The sequence below is a fragment of the Uranotaenia lowii genome, chromosome 3, assembly GCF_029784155.1.
Source record: "Uranotaenia lowii strain MFRU-FL chromosome 3, ASM2978415v1, whole genome shotgun sequence".
Taxonomy (NCBI): Eukaryota; Metazoa; Arthropoda; class Insecta; order Diptera; family Culicidae; genus Uranotaenia; species Uranotaenia lowii.
This window is the reverse complement of record NC_073693.1, coordinates 21,934,480-21,957,124: the sequence shown is the minus strand read 5'-3', so window position 1 is coordinate 21,957,124 and position 22,645 is coordinate 21,934,480. Positions and strand designations below refer to the sequence as shown.

The window sequence follows — 22,645 nt, the reverse complement described above, 5'->3', positions numbered from 1 at the left end:
TTTCTATCGAAACATATAGTCGTTTGTTGCAATATATCAAGATTTCAGCCTAAAAACTCGTTTCTTTGATCATTACTCAGGTCGGTATTTTGGACCACCAGGTTTCTATTTTGGACCACCCTTTGGACCTATTTTGGACCACCCTTAATCTGAATTAGTTTTTTTTCTAAATTTTGCTTTATTTACAACCGCGATTGATGCGCAATTATAACAATGATTCAGTTAATCTCTACCTTTCCTATTCTTGTAGTCAATTTTTGATTGTTCACGTTAATTCATTCCATTTTTTCCTTAGCCTCTATTTCGGTACACTTGTTTGTTGAATAGTTCCTACTACAACCATCTGTTATTTTTAAACAATTTCTACTGCTTTTAAACAGTAGTTTTTGATAAGAATAGAGTAAAAACAGAAAAATTCCCCAGTTCTATAGTGTGTTTCAAATGTATTGAAAATTCCGACAGCATACTACAATCTCGACGAAATTTGTTCTGCAGTGTTTAATACTGACCAGTTGACTTATTTTTAGGATCGATTTTAGAACGCAAATCTCCTTCACGCGACCCGATGATAAGTCTGACATCATCAACTGCGCAACATTAATTGATGCATTTTGAGTTCCAAAACTTCAGTGGATTTGGTTTGGCCTTGGTACTGTAGAACATATTTATTAAAAAAATATATATACGAGAATTATGCGATATTTTTAACCATCTTAAAGCCAGATTTTTTCTCGCTTTAAAATTCTCAAAAATTCTGTTTTGAAACAACTTTTGTTCCACAATAAAAAATTTCGTTGGAGTAAATTCTTCAACACTTTTTTTTAGAAATTGCATAACCTTAGGGGCTAAAAAACTAGATTTTTAGTACTTTTTCGCTTGTAATATTTACGAATTTCAACAATTTGAATCATGTTAAGACTCTCATAGCTATGGTTGATATTATTTCCTGAAATTGTTCTACTATGAACTGAGATATTTCAACTGCTGTTACATATTTGCGATTAGTTGTCGGTTTTTTTTCTCTAAACCCCTACTTTAGACGGGGTTTACATTTCGTCTCTTCTACCTAACCAAGTAGTGAAGCTGCATTACATGTAGGTTCACTATAACAAAAAAAAAATTCTCGAAAATAAACCCTGTATGGTTGAAACTTTTTGACCAAACTGTCAATAATTTTTCATGAAGCATAAAAAATAAAGACTTAATTAAAAAAAGTTGCATATTTTTAAGCTTCTTTAAGCTGTAGCTTTCGACAACTGCTTACCAAACAGTTGTTATTAATAATGATTGTAAGATTAAAGATTACGTAGTTTAAAACATAGTCACAAAAAGTAAGTTAAAACAATGATTGGCTTGGTTTTATGCCGATTGAAGTGAACATCGTCTATTTTGGGTTTGGGCTTTAGAGAGTTGATTAAATAAAATAATGTCAAAATACAAATTTTCTACATATCAAACGATTGAAATAGTGTGAATTATACTATTCATATCGCCGTACTACGTTGTATTACGTTCAAGAACATTTAACAGCAAGTTCAATACTCAGGTTATGTTGGGTGGTCCAAAATAAGTCCCTAAGGAATTAAGTAGGACCTATTTTCGACATGGGTCAAATCGCTAATAAAACAAGTTTTTTTGGTTCTTCGGGCTTGCAAACTAGTTTTCATGTGTTTTGTCATAGGTGTGAACATGTTTATGGTTGTTAAATTCATCACAGCTTGGCAGAAAACTTCTTGGAAGTTGACTCCAATACTGACACGTCCTCCTGAAATGGGCTTGATTTGGTCCAACCGTTCAAAATCAAAACTTCTTTTTCAATTTTCTAAATCTTATCAGCTTATTTAAATGAAAGCTTAGATATGATTAGAATCATAAGAAGTAGCTTTAACTATATTTGATCAAAATTTTCATGGTTAACATGATTTATGAGAGAAAAATTGGAAAAAAGCTGCAAGGTGGTCCAAAATAGGTACCCGGTCCAAAATAAGTCCGTTACCCTATACATTGGATTGAGATGAAAATCGGGACACGGAAGTTTTAAGGGATGAGCTACTGATTCCAATCATCCAATTTTGGGATAGGGGTCGGAAAAAGGGGTCGTCCATACTACTTTTTCACTGTTTTAGCGATACTGACGTTATTGTACATTGGATTGCAATAAAAATTAACGCATGTGGGTTTTAAAAGACGGGCAGTTGATTTCAGGTATAAAATTTTTGTAAAAGGAGTCGACCAAAAGGGTCGTCCTATTACCTGTTTACTGTTTTCCTTGCGATTTTTAAGTTAGTATACACACCGGATTGAGATGAAAATTGACACACGGGAGTTTTAAGGGACGAACAATTGATTCCAATTATCTTTTTTCGGGGCATGGATCGGCGAAAGGGGTCTTCCGTATCATCTGTTCACAGTTATAGCAACAATGACGTTATTATAAATCGGATTAAGATGAAAATTTGCACATAGAAGTTTTCAGGGATGGATCATCGATTTCATATTTGGTGTAAAGGGTCTGCAAAAGGGGTCATTCATATCAACTTGGGGTTTTAAAATACGAGCGATTATATGGATGTTAAATTTAGTGCACGGGGGTTTTTTGAGGTAAGACGAATCGATCCGTATTGTGAAATTATGAATTAAAAGTTCATGCATAGGATCAATAGAGAACATTTGCGCAAAGTTATTTATTGAGAATTTTGGGTATTCAATTTCGGACAATCATGATAAGAAAAAGCGTCATTCTCATGAACCACCAACAGTTTTCGCGACATTTGTGAAAATTATACGGGTAAACGCACGAATTGAAGAGCGGGGTTTAGAAAGAAACAAATACGTTTTTAATAGGGGCGGTTTTACAACTTTTCAATAAGAATGCTGTTACTGAAAATATATTTTTTATTCAGTTTAGAGAATATTTTACTTTGTTTGAAAAACATCATCTTATTTTACCAAATTTTTATAATTGCTTGCGAAACGAAGTTCGTACGGGATCAGCCAGTTTTGAATAAAAATCTTTTTTTAAGATTTGGATTTGCAATGTTCACTCTAAATTCTAAATTCTTATGCAGAATTGAAAGTTTCATAATGGTGATCCAGAATTGAAATATCATTCGGAATTTTCATTCAGATTCACTAGATGAATAACAAATAAATAATTGAAGAAAAAAATCATATGGAAAATTGAAGTTTAAATAAGGGATTTCTGGTTAAAAATTCTGCCTGTCCTGTTTGGAATGTAGATTCAGAAATCGATTTCAAATTAGTAATTTATAGTTTCTATTCATGTTCAAAATTAAAAATCTGAATTCCACTTTATAATTTTTTTTTGTTCACAGAATATTAATCATGAAATAAATTATTATTGACGATAATTTATTGTCGTTAAACTAGCTTGTAATCTTCAGGCTCAGGAAAATTCAGATAGAAATATATTTTATTGCTTTGTTGCTTAACCCTCATCCGCACTAGATTTCGTTACCCTTATCAGACTAAGAAGTGTCAATTTGACACTCCAAGCTAAAATCGTTATAACTCTTTTCATATCTAACCGATTACAACGAAACTTATATCACTAGAAACTTTGTAATGCCAGTAAAATATGTTCAGAACATTTTCAAGAAGACTTGCAAACGCGAACTATAATCAATAGAATATTTCAAACCAAAAAACACACGACACGCATCATTATTTCGTGAATTTTGCTCTGCTCTCTGGCTAAATCACCTCCCACCGTCGGACTTGGAGAGCAAACAAACACGTTCTGCTTGTGGTTCTAGACATTCAGGAATGATTTTACGTTTATAATTTTCATATTTTTGTGAAATCTCACAGCGTACATTTTTGCACCTCATTAGAATGTAGATTAAATTTCCTTTCCAATGGATATAATTTTGATCAGCACTGAAAATCCGGGTACAACCTGACGGTGGACCACAAAAACAGATGAATTTGTAAAAAAATCGCGCGAAGTAGTGAACTTTGAAAAATTCCAGTAAATTCAATTTTTGTTGCATCAAAAATCTAAAGACACCAAAATGTTAGAATTAGAATATATTTGGTAGTCACTCTACCATCGCTCAAACAGGTTTTACTAGCAATCGAATGAAAAGTAGGTTTTTCAGACCACTTTTTTTAAACTTTTTGTGACCCTTTCATAAAAAAAATTTAAAAAATATTTCTTGTCTTCATGATGTAGACATTAACTTCAGCTTTCATATGCATAAGGCAAATATTTTTTGGACGTGTAGAATATGAACTACAGCAGTTTTCCTGAGGCATGTTTTTCGGATTTTTTTTTCTTTCATGCTGAATAACGAGAAAACTAGTAGCTTTAGCCATATATAATGTTCTAAACATAGTTTACTGACATTACAAGGTTTCTATTGATATAAATTTTACATGAAATCTTATATATAAAAATGGAGGCGTTTTCTTTGTAACAACATCACGTATGAATGGTCGGTCGAAATGAAGTGAAATTTGGTATCCGAGGGTTTTTTGGGTCAGAGATGGTTTGTATAATAGTTTCAAGAATCTCACTTTTCATGAAAGGGGGGTCCCCATACAAAATTATCTCTTCACATCTTCTTATATATAAAAATGGAGGCGTTTTCTTTGTAACAACATCACGTATGAATGGTCGGTCGAAATGAAGTGAAATTTGGTATCCGAGGGTTTTTTGGGTCAGAGATGGTTTGTATAATAGTTTCAAGAATCTCACTTTTCATGAAAGGGGGGTCCCCATACAAAATTATCTCTTCACATCTTCTGATATATAAAAATGGAGGCGTTTTCTTTGTAACAACATCACGTATGAATGGTCGGTCGAAATGAAGTGAAATTTGGTATCCGAGGGTTTTTTGGGTCAGAGATGGTTTGTATAATAGTTTCAAGAATCTCACTTTTTATGAAAGGGTGGTCCCCATACAAAATTATCTCTTCACATTTTATATATAAAAATGGAGGCGTTTTCTTTGTAACAACATCACGTATGAATGGTCGGTCGAAATGAAGTGAAATTTGGTATCCGAGGGTTTTTTGGGTCAGAGATGGTTTGTATAATAGTTTCAAGAATCTCACTTTTCATGAAAGGGGGGTCCCCATACAAAATTATCTCTTCACATCTTATATATAAAAATGGAGGCGTTTTCTTTGTAACAACATCACGTATGAATGGTCGGTCGAAATGAAGTGAAATTTGGTATCCGAGGGTTTTTTGGGTCAGAGATGGTTTGTATAATAGTTTCAAGAATCTCACTTTTCATGAAAGGGGGGTCCCCATACAAAATTATCTCTTCACATCTTCTGATATATAAAAATGGAGGCGTTTTCTTTGTAACAACATCACGTATGAATGGTCGGTCGAAATGAAGTGAAATTTGGTATCCGAGGGTTTTTTGGGTCAGAGATGGTTTGTATAATAGTTTCAAGAATCTCACTTTTCATGAAAGGGGGGTCCCCATACAAAATTATCTCTTCACATCTTATATATAAAAATGGAGGCGTTTTCTTTGTAACAACATCACGTATGAATGGTCGGTCGAAATGAAGTGAAATTTGGTATCCGAGGGTTTTTTGGGTCAGAGATGGTTTGTATAATAGTTTCAAGAATCTCACTTTTCATGAAAGGGGGGTCCCCATACAAAATTATCTCTTCACATCTTCTTATATATAAAAATGGAGGCGTTTTCTTTGTAACAACATCACGTATGAATGGTCGGTCGAAATGAAGTGAAATTTGGTATCCGAGGGTTTTTTGGGTCAGAGATGGTTTGTATAATAGTTTCAAGAATCTCACTTTTCATGAAAGGGGGGTCCCCATACAAAATTATCTCTTCACATCTTATATATAAAAATGGAGGCGTTTTCTTTGTAACAACATCACGTATGTATGGTCGGTCGAAATGAAGTGAAATTTGGTATCCGAGGGTTTTTTGGGTCAGAGATGGTTTGTATAATAGTTTCAAGAATCTCACTTTTTATGGAAGGTGGTCCCAATACAAATTCAACTTTATTTGTTACGATTTCCATAAGAATCGATTCGCGAGCACGATTAATTTAAGAGCGTGTAGATGAAATCAAATATTTATTACGATTTATACATAAGAAGGTAAAACGAAGTTTACCGGGTCAGCTAGTTAATTATAATTCAAACGACTTAGATAGATTTTACTTTTGGAGTGTCAAATTGACACTCTGGACTGGATTTCGTTTGTTGGATAATTTTTTCAGCAGTACGCAATATCGATTCTAGCTAGAGTGCGCATCGATCGCTTTTGATGAAAATGCCACCCAACTTTCTAAGGAAAATAGGCAATTTCGACGATAGAGTCGGGCTAAACAGATAAATTATTCCTACATTGAATTTTTTTGTCAAATTTTGCAGGGTTCACAATACCGATGATAGGTAGCAAAATTAGACAGAAAATGATCGGATTTTGGTTCAAAGTGTCATGTCAGTGTGATCAGTGATAAGAAGGATCATTTTTAAAAACTTTGAGCTTGACAATATTGTCAAAAGAAAATAATTATTTTTTTTTAAACTTCAAAATGTTATATTAAAGCTTGAACCAGAGCTTGCAGGAAGGCTATTCAGCTTTTTATGGTGCTGATAAAAACATCATATCCTGTACAATTTTCCTTCTTTGAACTTTTTTTTGAAGAATTAAACACTCGTACATTGATCAGCTTCCAGCAGTTAATCATTGATGAAGCTAGAAGATCTTTCGAGTATCTTCTGGTGAAGGCGATGATGATGATTGCAAATGGCGCTGAAATTGATGATAGACTGACTTTTGTTCAATCAGAGAAAGAGAATCGGGAGAGATAAATAGAGTTACTAGGAAAACCAGAGAGTTTTTGACTAGTCTCAGTCTCATTCTCAAGAGCTTAGCCAGGCTAACCCTCCAGCTCATCATCGAGCGAGAAACCCTCTCACTCCTCACCCTATATGAGAGCGGCGGCTTGTTATGGTGTTTCTTGCTGGTGCTAGTGGGTATACTAAATGGTAACCGGACGTACTTGCACCTACATTCGGATCTTCGCTTCTCTAGCCTAATGATAATTGGATCCACGCTATTGATGCTGATGACGGCGACGATGATTCCGATGTTCGTTTCGTCGTTTGGAAAAAAATTACCACCACGGATAATCGGGAGAGAGTAGGTCAGCAGACATTGGCCTCATCCACCACTACTCTTCCACACCATCATCGGTTTACTATCTCTACTAGTTAGTCAGATCCGGTCGCAGTCTTCTGTGTGTTTGGATTTTTTTTTAGTAGGTAGGGAGGGTATGGAAAAATATGAATGAATCGGTTCCATTACTACTACACAACTTCATTGATGTTTTTGGACACGACTAGTGGATGGAAGAAGCGGATCGAAGGTAGGGTGGGTGGGATCAATACGAAATTACAAAAGGGTGCAGTGGGAAACCAACGCATTTATTCATCAATAAGGCATCCATAATGCGTTTCACGTTTATTACAGTTTGAACGTGAACTTCGGAACACTGTAAATTGATTGACCATAAAAGTGGTTCAAGTATTTTTCTATTTTGTTAGAATTTAAGATACCATCTTTGACTTTATAAAGCGTTTTTTTTTTTTGAATATGTTTTATTGTTTAAGCGCAAATGTAAATAATCACCTTATGAGTTACTCCATTCATCAGCTTAAATGGTTCTTATGTTATATGTTTGCACACAATTTCATTTCATCGCACACACACAAACACACACATACCTTTTGTTCCACCATCGCGCGAGACCATCCCCCCAGGCCCTCCCTTAAAAGTACTAACCAAACTAGCAAGGAATCTTATTTTTTACTGTCTTTTCAGTGGTATTTTCAGATTCGATTGAAATGTCGAACGATTCGCCTGCTCCACCTCCTCCAGCTCCTCCAGCATCAGCAAACGTAAACAACAACAACAACAACCCTGGCCCCGTTCCCGTCCCCGGAAACAATAACAGCAGCAACAATGGCAGCAGTTTACCACCACCCAGCAACAACGGCAACATCCCGATGCTGAACAGCGGCACCCCGATCGGTCCACTTCCGGACGGCTGGGAGGAAGGAATCACGCCCAAAGGCGAACGGTATTACATCAACCACGTCACGAGGACGACCACCTGGAGGGATCCCCGATTGTGTAGGTGTTTCCGTAAATCTTTGTCACGCCACCACCTGTCATCCTCCTCCTCCAGTAGAGAGCTCTCCTCTGTGTAGGCAAAAGTTAGAACCGCAAAGTGTGGAACCACCACCCCAATTCTCTTCAAAATCTGTCATCTGCCATCTGAATCTGAAATCTACCAACGCCACCAACACCATTCGGAAAAGCCACTAGAAAATATAGTATTCTTACGTAGTAGTAGTGACGTCATCTATGGATCTTCTCATACTAACTATTGCTCCGGCTATCCAATTCCAATTTGGTATTGTAGAAACAACTGTTTTACTAACCTCGTAACAATTCTAACGGCAAATTTTCCTATGCTTTTTTTACCTTGGAGTATCACGCTTATTTGCAACACTGTTTCCTTTGTATGGTATTTCTTCTAGCTACTCAATCTTCTATAGTTTTGGGGTTAGTTTTTCAATTAACGGCTTCTGTTGTTTTTAGAGGATCAATCTTAATGTACGGGTGGAGTTAAGAGAAAATTTATGAACTACAGCATCCCTTTAATAATGTACTACGGAAGTGCCTAGTTGATTCTATCAACAGTTGAAAAATTGGAAAACGTAACCATACCACAAACGCATTCCTTTAACTGAAATCAAAAGACAACTTTAATCATGGCTTCTGACTGCCATTACGAACATTCAATTTAGCGACTAGATAAAATAACAATTGAGAACCATTATTTGAAAAACTAAAAAATATAATATTATGAGTAAAAGATACTGGGTAAAAACCTTGCTTTCTGGTGTACACAATGTTTGAAAGAGCACTATGGGGTCAAGAAAATATACCATAGGAGAAAAAAGTTATGAATGAAAAAATTGTTTTAACTGTAAAATCATTACAATGTCGTCTTCCAAAATCACCTTTATGTAGACTAGATTTGGAAATTGGTCCACCAGTCACTATTTTCCTTGATAAAATAGGTACAACTAACTTTTTTTTCGCCTACGGTAGATTTTCTCGGTCCCATACAAACTTTTTCAAACCAGAAAACGATATTTCCAATTCTCCTTTGAATTAAACTTGGCTGGAACGGCATGCACGCGATTATCAGATTGTTATTCCAAAATCTTAGCAGAAATATAAGCATTTCCGTGCTTTGATGACAGAAATTTTCCAAAAAAACATGAAATCTTTTTTAAACAGGAAAGTTTTCGAGTCAAATTCAGTCAGACTTATTGACCTGTATCTTTAGTGGGGTGATTCCTGACCAAAAATGTAGATTGAACTCAACAGTTTTGTTGAGATTCGTCTCATCGAAGCAATCGATGAGATGAATAGCAACACACGCATGATGTTGTATATAATGAATAAACAATTAGTAATCGTAACCATGGACATGGTTTAGTGTTTAAGCAGGCGCTAACGGCTTCCACGGAATTCCGGCGACAAACCAAATGAGAGTTGACGGGTTGAGATCCAAGCTCGAGTTTGAACTTTTTTCACGCACACACATGCACCAGCGCAAATTGCATTGTTGTAAACAATATAAACATAAACATTGTGTGAGTGAAGTTATGCTTGATTTTCTAAGTATTAGTTTGATGATGTGCATCCACTCAAAGCTTTAATGCAAAGCTGCAATGCTTGTGTGGAAAGCTGCACAGCTTGGATCCCATCTCGCAGGGCGGCAGCACCATTAACATTGTGTAGGTGACTCCAACGATTTGTTCGAAAAAACAACAGCCCGACTATTTTGATACTTGGAGATCTTTGGTTTAAGGTAGCGAATTAGATAGAAAAAAAGAATTCCAAGTTCTACCAGCAAGAAGTACAGATCTCTCCTTTCAACTACCCAAAGTGTTTCCAACAACAGGCTATGGGCCCAGCACAAGTTGAAAGGAGGAAGGAGAAGCTGAATCAACAGTGGCAGGAAGTGCCAGCGTCGAAGGAAGGACAACGAGCCGAAACCCGGAAGGACAACGAACCAGAAATTATTGGGAGGTCATCGAGGCAGGAACCAGAGCCACTGGAAGGTCATCGGTGCAGAGCCATATGGAGGTCGTTGAGCCGGGGCCACTGGATGGTCGGCAAGCCGGAGACCGTGGAAGGTTGTCGGACCAGGTGCCAACTGGAAGATCATCGGATCGGGAAGCCAGTAAGCAGAGCGTCGAGACGAAACCAACAAACACGTCGGACCGGAGCCACTGGGAGATCGTCGGACCGGTGCCATGGAAGATCGTCGGACCGGTGCCTTGGAAGGTCACTGGACAACGAAGCAGTCGTCGGGCCAGATTCACTAGTAGGGCGTCGTACCGAAAGCCATGGAAGGTTGGCGGGCCGGTATCATGGAATGTCGTCAAGTCAGAAACCAGGTGGTGGTCGTCGAACCAGGAGTCACTGATAGACTTGCGAGCGGGGTACCACGGAAGGTCGTCAAGCCGGTGCCATGGAAGGTCATCGGACAGAAACGCCAAGCGGAGGTCGACGAGTCGCAAGGCGAAAGTTTCGAGCCGCATTAAGGAGACTGCAACGAGCCGGAAGCCAAAAGTAAGGTCGTCGAGCTGCAACAGGGGCGAGAGCGTCGTGCAATGAAGGCAACGATGAGGTCCGGTGGGGTGTGAAAGTAGAGCAACCCCATCTTCAAGGGGAGCCGCCGGGGGCAGTAAGCAGACTACAGTGTGTATGTTGAGGAGGAGTGTTGAGATTTGTCTCATCGTAGTAATCGATGAGACGAATAACAACATACACATCAACAAACAAACAAAGAAACAAACCATTGTAACTATGGTTTCCTATTAATATCTAGGGAACAGGCTAGTATAAAAAGAACGTGAAATTAGAAATTAAAGTATTCCAAATTTTACCTCCAAGCAGAACAAGTCTCTCCTTTCCACTGCCCAAATTGCTGCATTAACAAATTTCCATTCGATTAACCGAAGCTTTTTGGACAGGATAAGCGTACAACTTTGAAATATGAGGGCTAGCATCTTACAAACGCTTAAACCGCCGACAGCAGTCGTACATGGACTCCAGGATGTAAGCTATTTCGATATTATGTTCAATGGCTTAGAAGTCGCTGCCTGTAAAAGTTGTGGACCTTCTCAAGAAACGTTTTAATTTCAGCTAGCTTAGGACATACGTTGAAGCTCGCAAAGTTCTCGATCCCTGCACAAGTAATCATTTACCACCTGAGCTGCTAACTAGAGAAAGTCTCGTAGTTTAAAGTCGTAAAACAAAAACAGTGGGTATAATACTGTTCACACAAGAACTTCGTTAAAACATGATTGGTAAGCTGAGATCCCAACCCTCGAAAGGTCTAGAACTAATACGTCAACATACGCTGCAGGAACCAGAGCCACTGAAAGGTCGAACCATTGGAAGATCGTTTTTTCGGGACGATTGAAAGGTCGACGAACCGGGAGCCAGACGGGAGGTTGCTGTGCCATTTTCGTCGGACCAGAGCCACTGGGAGGTCTTCAAATCATGAGCCAGGCGGTGGTCGTCGGAGCCACTGGAGGACTTACGAGCGGGGTGGAGGTCGTCGGGCTGGAGCCACTAGGAAGGCGTCATGCCCCAGTAAAGTCGTCGATTTTTGCCTCACCAATGGCACGACGAACTTCCGCCGAGTCCCGGCTTGCCGACCATGATGATGTCTCGTGTTTCCTTGCTTGTCGACGACCTTCCGCGGTAGGCTTGACAAGAGAGACTCTTGCTATGTTTGTAGTAAACTGTTCAAACCAATATTTGTCCGCCTATGCCTCTTCTGTGAATAGACGAAAGAACCGCGCTCAATGACAATATTTATCCGTCTATGCCTCTTCTGTGAATAGACGAAAGAACCGCGCTCAATGACTACTTCAGGAAGTTTGATGCACATGATCTTCAGTTAAGTTTTGACGAACGTAGACCACGTGAATCAGTTGTTCACTTCGTTGTTTGTAACGTAGAATCTAGATGACGTACAAGGAAATATACCGGCTCGTTTGCTGGTGAAAAAATGATATGATTTAAACGTGAAGACAATGTTCCGAAAAACACTCGGAAGAAACGCTCATGATACGTTTCCAGTTGGAAAAATTCAAAGCCGAATGATGCTGCTTCCCTAGAGAGTCGGTTCGGCAGAGCGACAATGCGAGGTCAATGTAAACAAGATTCTAAAGCGAGAGCTGATTCGCATCAAAGTCGATCATTCAAGCTCACTTCTGGGCACTGTTGAAAACGTTTCAGTGTCTCTCATGAGAATTGAGTGATTTTCGGAACATTGCGTGAAGACGAACCTGGATCAGTCATTAGCGTTGAAGGTACAGTTTTCGATTGATTTTAGACCTAAGGGTAAGGAGAATGAGCAGCTATGCCAAGTAGAACCTCAATCACTTCATCTGAGATATCGCAAGCAAGCTCACAATATTGTCAAGCTATAACTGAAGGAAGAAAGCTAACGGAATTCGCGAAAAAACTTCAAGGCCCTGAAGTGGTATGGCACAAAAAACGTCTAGGATGTGTTCACTGACATAAACCCTCGAACACAATCGTTAGAGATTCGACATTCACACTTATCTGGCGTTCTGCGTCGATGAGGAAAGTAATCAATGAACGTGGACGTGAAGGCAGTGAACATTTTTCTCTGTTCGGTTTACAGGGTTGCCAGATGCAATAAGTTTTTTTGGAACAAGATATTTAATGTATGCTAGAGAACAGATTGAAACGTAGAAAAGCAATTTTTTTTCCTTTGTTAATTGCGCTCTCATTCAGACATTAAAATCGTTTAACTACTCCTATTTTACCCGGATTAGTAGTTTGTTTAGCTTTTTATTCATTGTGATTAATCAATTTAAAGAAATATCTATCACATTCGTTTTAATTTTGACCAATGAAAAAGTGGATCAGATTTTCTAATTCGGTGTTTCTATTTTCCCTTTCTCCTGCAGCTAACCAAGATTGGGCGGTTCAGGAGCAGACGGTGAGGTTGTACAACCTGCAGCTGGAGCGGGAACGCCTCCGAAAGCGGCAACAAGAAATCAAATCACACGTGAGTATTTAGAAAAAAAAATTTAGTTTTTTTATTTGTTTTTACATATTTTTTTCTTATTTAACAGATGGGCGAAGATCCGTTCCTGTCGCAGCTGACGGACCACTCGCGCCAAGAATCCGGCGACAGTGGACTGAGCGAATCGTCGATATCGCAATCGATGACCCACACGCCCGACTTCCTCTCCAGCATAGACGACAGCATGGATGGGCTCAGTAGTAAGTTTTGGAGCAAAAATTTGTTGGATCCCTGTTAGAAGAAAGTTAACGTTCATTTATTTCTTTTTAGTGACAGACAACACAATGGACACAATCACATTTGGAGATAATTTAGAAACTCCAGACGAATTTATGGTAAGTAGCAAGGTGTCTTTTCAACTAGAAAAGTATTTTTGATAAAATTCAAATTATGGCAGCGATTATGAATCAGAATGCCGTTTGCCGATTCCTATTTTGAATCTGAATCGTGATTACGATTAGTATTATAGTAGTATTATAAAGTAGTATTATAAAAGAGATTAATCGCGTGCCGCGATTTTTATACTTTGAAACACTCTCTAGAGTCACTCTTCATTGGAACTCTCTGGAGCCACTATGGAATTCATCATAAAAGTATCACGTAGACCACATTATGTTTGGAAAAACTTAGCTTTTTATTAACTTAAATTAATTAAATTAAAACTCTAAAGTCGGAACTTATAGCAGTTCTTAAATCTAAACATATGTAGCAAATTATGTGATAATACCATTTTCCCTATTTTCTATTTGTAGCTCGACGATCCTTTGCTGCTGGAGAAGATCGACGCCGTCAGCAATCTGAATCTTATAGATCCCTCCAGTAATAAGCCGGACAACACGTTGTACGATATAATATAAGAGGCAGAGTGATGATTAGGTAGTAGAACAAGTAAGAAAGCAGCGAGTGCATTCACCTATGTAACTTGCAGAAAAACGGAGAGTAATTAGTTAAAATATTATAAAATGATTGATGAATAACCATCAAAACTGGAAATGAAACCGAAAGCAAAAACTTACTGGAAAACTTCGGTCCTTTACTATCATACGAAACATACTGATCTACAAGAAGGGAAAGAAGAAAAACAAATAAGTACATATGTGTGGTTGATGGACTTAGAAAAAAATCAAGTGATAAGATTTGCAATTTCCGGGGATGACGAGCTTTCGTCGAAGTATGAACTAAACTGAAACAAAAAAAATGCCCACATGCAAATATCTACTTAATGTTAAGAAGATCAATTATTGCAACAAAGCTCAACCACTCTCAATCCAACGCCCGAAACCCCCAACGATTGAGTAAAAGCTAGAAGAAGAGCTAAAAAAACTGGAAACGTAATTTTATTCAAAAATAAGTGTGTTGTATGAAAACCACCCAACAGGAACAACTCCTTTCGGGAAGAAAGATTGTAGACATCTGAACTTGAACTTTTCCCTCTTCTAGGACTCTACCTATATATTATTGCAAGTCGCGAAAAATGCTTTGCGAACGCAATCATCAAGTGCCTTATAAAGTACGACTCGGATGGGTAGATTCCCCCATAAAGTTTTTCTTAAATCTGACTACATATCGCCGGGGGAATCGACATCAGAAAAAAATCCCCGTTTGGGTCGTACGCAAAGTCGTATCTGTGAAAACTCGAGCTCGAGCAACAACGAGCGAGTTCTAAAACATTTATATTTTCCTCTATGGCGAGTGAAATCAGATGCAATAGTAAGTAGGGTTTTTCTCTTTTTGGTCAAGTGAAAGTTTAGCGATTTTTTCCGTCTTATTAAGTTTCGTTTTGAAAGATTTTACAAATTTTATAAACCACATTGTTAGGAGCTAAAAAAATGTAATTTAATTGAAGAAAAAAGCTACACTTTCGCAGTGCATTTTTATAGAATGCGTTGATGGAAAATCAAAATAATGTTAGGAGGGAAAAAACCCGAAAGAATAACTACTTAACACTCAAAAACAAAAGTGCCTTCAAGGAAGCAAAACGGAAAATTTCCTAAACTGCTTTTACTAGTAGCTAATAAAATTATTAAAAAAAAGGAGCAAAGCAGCAATATGTGAAGTGTTTGGAAAATGTGTGAATTTCAAAGCATAGCATATTCTGCAGCTGATTCACGGGGCAGCTCTGTCAGAAACATTGAAACAGCTCATCATCATAAGAAGATCATCCATATTCGATAATAATCAAAAGTAAAAACAAATTGTATTAGAGAAATTATATCTAATGTAAGCGAACATACAAGTAGTAAGGTATTACAGAGGATTTAAAACAAGCTAAAAATTATGAAAAAACATTTAAAGAACACTAGCACATAAGGAAAATGATCGAAAACAATATCAAAAGGGGAGAAAAGAAAAGGAACACACTCTACCCGAACGACAAAAGCAAATAAAATCTCGATTCAGTTGGTGTTTCCAGACGACGACAAAAACTCATTTCGTCACACTACACGATGGTCCTAATAAACCGAAACTGAAAACATTTGTCTAGGGAGTCATATTAAATATCTTTTATTATAATTACTTATTCATATGGAAAGCAATCGATTGATTACAGTAAGAAAATTTCAACCTTTAACATCCTTCATCTTTATTTTCAAACGGAAAATTTATTCTCTAGCAATAAATGATTATTCTATTCGTATTTCTAGAAATCAACTTTTACGCGCTCATCTTTCAGTCAAAATCAACTGTCATTTCGCTGCAGCCTATACAGCATCGTATTAATAATTTCTATATTAAAGTAAAGCATATAAGCCGATAATGGTTTATCTCAGACCATGGCTCAACACATGTGGCATACAAAATTAGTAATTTTAGTAACATTTTTTTTTGTATTGGCAACTAGTTATAATAAGCTATATTTAAAGTATCCTAGCCAAAACCGGAAAAGATCGAAACAAAAAAAAAGGTTGAGAAACAGCACAAATTAAGTTACAAAAAGAAGATTGAAAAAAAAATTGAAACAACAACAAGAACACCACAAAGAATCGAAATATATTTGCTTGAATTCAGTCGGAGAGTAGTCGTTCCGAAATTGGAACCCTCGCGTGATCATTTTTCTTTCAAACAAAAATGGGACACCGTTTAATTTGTCCCCTCAGCAAACGACCGATGAGCAGCCTTATTTGAAAACATGAAAATACTTCAAAGTGTAACAAAATTGCTTTTATAAGTGGCTCAGTTCAGCGGTACCCTTCCAGTGTGAGCCGTCCCGGAAATGCATTTTAAATGTTTTAATTCCCTCCTTTTCCCATTTAAAACAAAAAATCTAAGAACTTGAACCGTTTTTTGTTCCCCCAAAAATGGAGGGGTGCCGTCTAAATTGTGGCTTAAATTTTTCGACCAACAGCTTTGCTGAGAAAGAATTCAAATCCATCGTCGTCCACGTGCTAAGCGCAATATGCTATGTGATCTCTCTCGAAAAGAGCACATTTTCTAAACCAAGCTGTTATTGAATCTATAGCCGTCCACTTACAGAAAATTAATAATGCGTGAAAAGATTCGCCGCAATTCACATCTCAAGAAACATGGAATTTTGTAACCACAACGCAAACACATTGTACTGTAAAACTATAATGAAACGTGATAAGTTGTGTTAGGTTTAGATTTGCAAATGACAATAACAGAGAAGGTTAAATGAAAAAAAAACCATATACTTTCAACAACTTTGAAGCAATAATACCGCCGTCATCAAGCAATATTTGTGAGAAAATATGATCCGCGTTGATGAAAATGTGAACCGTCATAACTGATTGTGCAGACAGGTCTTAAAATCTAGCTTTCGCATTGGGAGTGAAACAAAAAGAAAATCAAACTCTTCTAATAGTCGCGGTACTACTAAAAGATCAAAAATATAGTGAAAATACGGTCACCTATTTCTCTACCGTCGATCGTAGAGAATTAGTGTTGACACACAGGACAGGAGCACTTTTCGGGCGCGAAAGTTTTGAGGCCTAAATATCGTTGAAAACGATTGTATACCGATTGGCATAAAGTCATTTGGCATAAAGCCGTTTGGCATAACGCCGTTTGGCATAAAAGTCGTTTGGCATAAAGTCGTTTGGCATAATGGCCATTTGGCATAATGGTCGTTTGGCATAATGGTCGTTTGGCATAATGGCCGTTTGGCATAAAATGATAAATAAAAATTTCGAGGAAGCCTACTCACGCTTCGCGTTCGAACTAAAATAAAATATGGTCCTTACGCTTCGCGTTGCGGACCGGGCTAGGGGATTGCCCTAGCTTTGGGTAAACCTAGAAACACGGGGCCTTCCTAGGGCTTTGAATAAACCTAGAAAGACGTGGCCGTCCTAAAATGATGGATCAAAATTTCGAGGAAGCCTCCTCACGCTTCGCGTTCGAACTAAAATGAAGTATGGTCCTTACGCTTCGCGTTGCGGACCGGGCTAGGGGATTGTCCCTAGCTTTGGGTAAACCTAGAAACACGGGGCCTTCCTAGGGCTTTGAATAAACCTAGAAAGACGTGGCCGTCCTAAAATGATGGATCAAAATTTCGAGGAAGCCTCCTCACGCTTCGCGTTCGAACTAAAATGAAGTATGGTCCTTACGCTTCGCGTTGCGGACCGGGCTAGGGGATTGTCCCTAGCTTTGGGTAAACCTAGAAACACGGGGCCTTCCTAGGGCTTTGAATAAACCTAGAAAGACGTGGCCGTCCTAAAATGATGGATCAAAATTTCGAGGAAGCCTCCTCACGCTTCGCGTTCGAACTAAAATGAAGTATGGTCCTTACGCTTTGCGTTGCGGACCGGGCTAGGGGATTGTCCCTAGCTTTGGGTAAACCTAGAAACACGGGACCTTCCTAGGGATTTGATTTAACCTAGAAAATCGGTAAATTGAGAAAAAACTTATGTATTTTAATGTTTAGCAACATTTTGTGTTACCTTATAAATTTTTATATTTTTATGCCAAACGGCCATTATGCCAAACGGACATTATGCCAAATGACCATTATGCCAAACGTCCATTATGCCAAACGGCCATTATGCCAAACGACTTTATGCCAAACGACTTTTATGCCAAACGACGTTATGCCAAACGGCTTTATGCCAAATGACTTTAGGCCAAACGGCGTAGGACCGTTGAAAACTGAAAAAGCAAATAACCAACTCAAAAAATACATCGGCCACGTGTGCGTGTGGAGTTTTTATTCACATCTTCGGCGCCGTCGCCAGCATTATAAATAACTATTAGGGCCAAGCAAGCAAACAAGTGATCTTCAATTTTGTTTTGTTTTGTTCAATCCCAATGAAATGAAACTGAATTCAAGAAATATATTGAGATTAGAAACAGAAAAGGGTTTTTTTTTTCATTTATTATCCGAAAACAAGTTTTATTTCCGTTTAATCAAGTGATCACAGTCTGGAATGTATGCGCTCGTTTTCCCAATATGCGCATTTAGGAACACTTCCCCCTATTCAAAACTGCTGTTATAAAACTAATCTGAATTTTAAAATTGAGACATGTTTAATTTGAACCAAATTTGAGTTCTTTTGCGGAAGCGTGTCAAGAATTATTTTTCCCGAGCTCCGACAAAATAAAAAGTACGCAGCCAGACGTGTTGCCAGTTGCCGCGGTTCGGATAATTTCATTCAAAAACGTCAAACGCCATTTCGGCATTCATGTTTTGGTTGCCGTCGTCGTCACGCGAGAACGAATTCGGAATCTGTGCGCGGCGCGGGTGTGTTGATTTTTTCCGTCGTCGGTTCGTCGCGATTATTAATTGAATTCGATCGGTTTCGGTCTACCCGGTGTTTTTCGAGGGGACCGGTCTCCGTTTGGAAGTTTGGTTTGTTATTGTTTCTTTATGATCGGATTCATTCAGTGAAAACGCAAAATTTACCCTCTACGGTACAGTGAAAGAAGAAAAAGAAGCACAAAGATTGCTTCTGCTGCTCTGCTGGTGATTCTTGTTCGAGCAATTTCATAAATTATGGTGTGATAACCAAAAGTCTATACTCTGCGGGGGTGGAGAACTAATATGTCTGCCTGGAAGCGAACCAACACAATTGCGACATACCAAATATTTGAAACGAATCTCTGTTTGAAATAACTTCTAGGTGTTCTTGCTCTGAATAATCTGTATATTTACGCTAACGTAATCAAATTCTCCAGCTTATGGTTCCGTATTTCAGATAATCTGTTTATTGAAGTCTCATCAATCTATCAATCCAGACTAATCCTTTTAAAACTTCAATGAATTGTTTCAGCCAAATAATTGAACTTTCTGTAATTACGCGTTATTCAGTCACAAATCTAAGCACGAATTTCCTTGATTCGTGAAATTAATAATAATTTACGCTAACGGCATCAAATTAAATTCTCCAGCTTATGCTTCCTCATTTCAGATAGTCTGTTTATTCTATCAATCCAGACTTATCCTTGAAAAACTGAAATAATTTGTTTCGTCCGAATCAATGAACCTTTTGGGATTAGGCGTTATTCAGTCACAAATCTAATTATTGAGATTTCTGGTTATAAGGGCATCTGTATTCGTGGTCTATTCTTGGGTCTAATTTATACAAGAATTGAACCAAAGAAATAAGACCCGATCCAATGAAAATACTGGCAACTGCACTCGTGTTCCATTAACTGCCAAACGATTTAGAACTGCGTCAAATTGGATCCAAATCTAATCAGTTTTGGATCAATCCTTATACCAGCCCTAAAAAAAGTTGGGTTGAAACTGGTATAATAGGTCACCAGTGCGGTTGCTCGGGTCGGAATTTGGGTCTAAACCGGCTGTTTGGACAACGGATACAGGTGCTCTAAGGAAAATGTCATATAGAGTTGTTTTTGACATTTCTTACGCACACTTGCTGAGCGTGTACAGATGAGACGGGACAATTAACCTCAAAAGCTCTCGGTACAAAAAACGGGCACACATTGTTGTTTTTGAGGTTGATTGTCCCAAAACTGATAAGTGTTGGTGAAACAACCTACATAATATCACGAACACTACCAGCGGCAAATAGGACTATAGCAGATTGAAACTTCTGTTCCTCACATCACATAGAATAAAACTTCTACTGTTAGGAAATTGATTGAGACCTCTGTTTGTGAAAAACATGCTAAGCAGGTTGAGCAGTTATAGAACAGTTATAGAAAGTTAATATTTCTAGATAGCTTAAAATTTTAATGTGAGAAATAAGCAATAGAAAAATGATTGAGACTTCTGCTCACACTCTGCTTAAATACCTACACTGTCGGCCAAAAGTTTGGGTTCACCCCTTCAAAAACATGAACATTTTTATCGGCCATATCTCAGCCATCTTATGACATTTTGCAATTCTTTAGAACTCATTCGAAAGATCGTGAGCAAAACCTTCTTTGTATGTATTTGACAAAAAGTATGTGTTAGGTTACCTAAACTTAGCTTAAAATTGGGAAATTTTCTAAGAACTGCAATTAAAAATTCAAAGATGGTCATCTCAGGGTGGGGTGGATCAAATTTCAAAATTCGTGTTGCATTCGATTTTTTTTTTCATATATGAAGTACACTTATACTTAAGTTATTTCAGATCGGATTGGTTTATTTGCAACCTTATAAATTGCACTTTATTTGGAAGGCTTAGCTAAAAAATATACCACAGATGGTTACCACCAGAACATTCAATTAGTATTTCATAAGTAAGTGCAGATTATAAGCTTTGAAACAAGCCAAACCAATCTGCAATACCTTGGAAGACAACTAAGTTATGGTCAAAACAAATTTGCAGTTTTTTAACGGTCGGACTATTTGGTGAAAATTATCAGAAAATGATCAAGCTTTAGCTAAAGGTAGCTGAAGTTAATCTTCAAAAATATTTCAACTAAATATCCATAAAGCAAGTTCAACTCATTAGCTTCCTAATCAGCTTACCAGATAGACAATACGTTGTTTGATAACAGGACTACGCGTGAAATAGATAGAAATGCATGTTTTAGAAGACTGATCCCAAACTTTTGGCCGTTACACCAAATTACTAATTTTTTGCACAAAATTAAACAAATGTGTTTTGATAAGTATGAAAAAAGGATTCGAATGCACTCGAATTTTGAAATTTGGTCCCCCCACCCTGAGATGATCGGGTTTGAATTTAAAGTGCAGTTTTTGGAAAATGTCCTAACTTTAAGCTAAGTTTGGGTTATATAAACTTAACATATACTTTTTCTCAAAAATATACAAATAAGGTTTTGCCCACGATCTTTCGAATGAGATCTAAAGAATTGCAATATGTCATAAGATGGCTGAGATACAGCATAAAACATTTTCATGTTTTTTAAGTGGTGATCCCAAACTTTTGGCCGGCAGTGTATGTTAGGCAACAATGAAGAAAACGGATAGAGATTTCTTCTTGTGGATTGAAAGATTAAATTTTGCTTAGATGAGTAATGAAAGTGGATTGAAACTTCAGCCAGTTGATGATGACGGAAGCAATTTGAGCCCAAGGTTCTTAGATACACTAGGTTCTCCGACTTTCATAGTAAGTAGGCGAGGAGTGAGCGGGGCTCTCAATGAGTTTGTTTATTTTTTGCTCAGCTTTTCTGGGGTTTGTTGGTAAACAAACTTCATGAGTTCCGTATAGTTGCATAGCCTACATAGCCAAAATGGCTGATTCGGCAATTCGTTATTCGGGAACACCTCCTGAATATATACCCACCTTGTTTGAGCCTACTGCTTGTAAAAAAAAAGTAAAATGGATTAAGACTTCTTCTGTTTGAAAGCCATTTAAAACAGATTGAGATTCATATGCTTATGAGAAATAATCACAGTGAATGGACATTTATGTTAGTTAAAATGCTTAAATGGTGATACGGTCAAAATTTGGTCAAGGGAAAACGCGTGTAAGTCGATGGAATCGTTTATTTAAAAAATCAAATTAAATTTCTTTTTCAAGTTTAATTAGTAGGGGAGAGTGGGGTATCGTGAGCCATGGGGAAACGTGGGCCACTTTTAATATCTCAGATGTGTGTTGAGATAAAAATCTCAAACCAACTGTCATCGTCGTCGCTTTGCGTGAGCATATATTCCTATATGTTGTTGACTGAAATACGCATCATATGCTTCTTTTATTTATCAAGCTAAAAAAAGTTTGAAAAATTTACTTACATAATTAAAAAAAACACTCGCTAATTTCATCGATGGGGAACCTAAAGTGCATAACAAAAATATGCTCATACGCTCATGATCTTAGTTTTGTCATGATCTTTCACGTGGAAAAGGAATTTTCGATGGAACATCAATAAGTCACACAAACGCAACCAATTTGCAAATCATAGCTTGTGGGAAATCGTGGGCCACACATCTTGAATCACCTATATTTTTATGTTTTTATACACATTCAGAACTCAAAATACGATTTACCTATTTGCAAAGTTTTCTTATGCCAGATGAAGAGTTATGAAAAGTATTTTGTCCATCCTATACAAGAAATTTTGCCAAAACGTTCGCGAGCCAGGTTTTGGAATCTAT

At 37.5% G+C, this 22,645-nt stretch overlaps 2 protein-coding genes across 3 annotated transcripts in view; both read left to right on the top strand.

Annotated features, from left to right (window-relative positions):
• The window catches only part of LOC129750629 (transcriptional coactivator yorkie-like), a 60,872-nt gene extending 44,129 nt beyond the window's left edge, over window positions 1-16,743 (top strand). Inside the window, exons 3-7 of the mRNA XM_055745625.1 lie at window positions 7,842-8,153; window positions 13,058-13,158; window positions 13,226-13,376; window positions 13,447-13,511; window positions 13,929-16,743. Coding sequence (XP_055601600.1) covers window positions 7,842-8,153; window positions 13,058-13,158; window positions 13,226-13,376; window positions 13,447-13,511; window positions 13,929-14,033 — 734 coding nt within the window. The 3' untranslated portion in view covers window positions 14,034-16,743. The remainder of the gene's footprint in view (window positions 1-7,841; window positions 8,154-13,057; window positions 13,159-13,225; window positions 13,377-13,446; window positions 13,512-13,928) is intronic.
• Window positions 16,744-18,823: 2,080 nt separating this feature from the next.
• Window positions 18,824-22,645, top strand: part of LOC129750621 (serine/threonine-protein kinase 3) — a 37,805-nt gene continuing 33,983 nt past the window's right edge. Inside the window, exon 1 of one of the 2 annotated variants that reach the window (XM_055745612.1) lies at window positions 18,824-18,979. The gene's annotated coding sequence lies outside the window, so the exon portion shown is untranslated. Of the gene's footprint in view, window positions 19,042-22,645 lie in introns of both variants that reach the window. The other variant, XM_055745611.1, reaches the window with a different exon arrangement.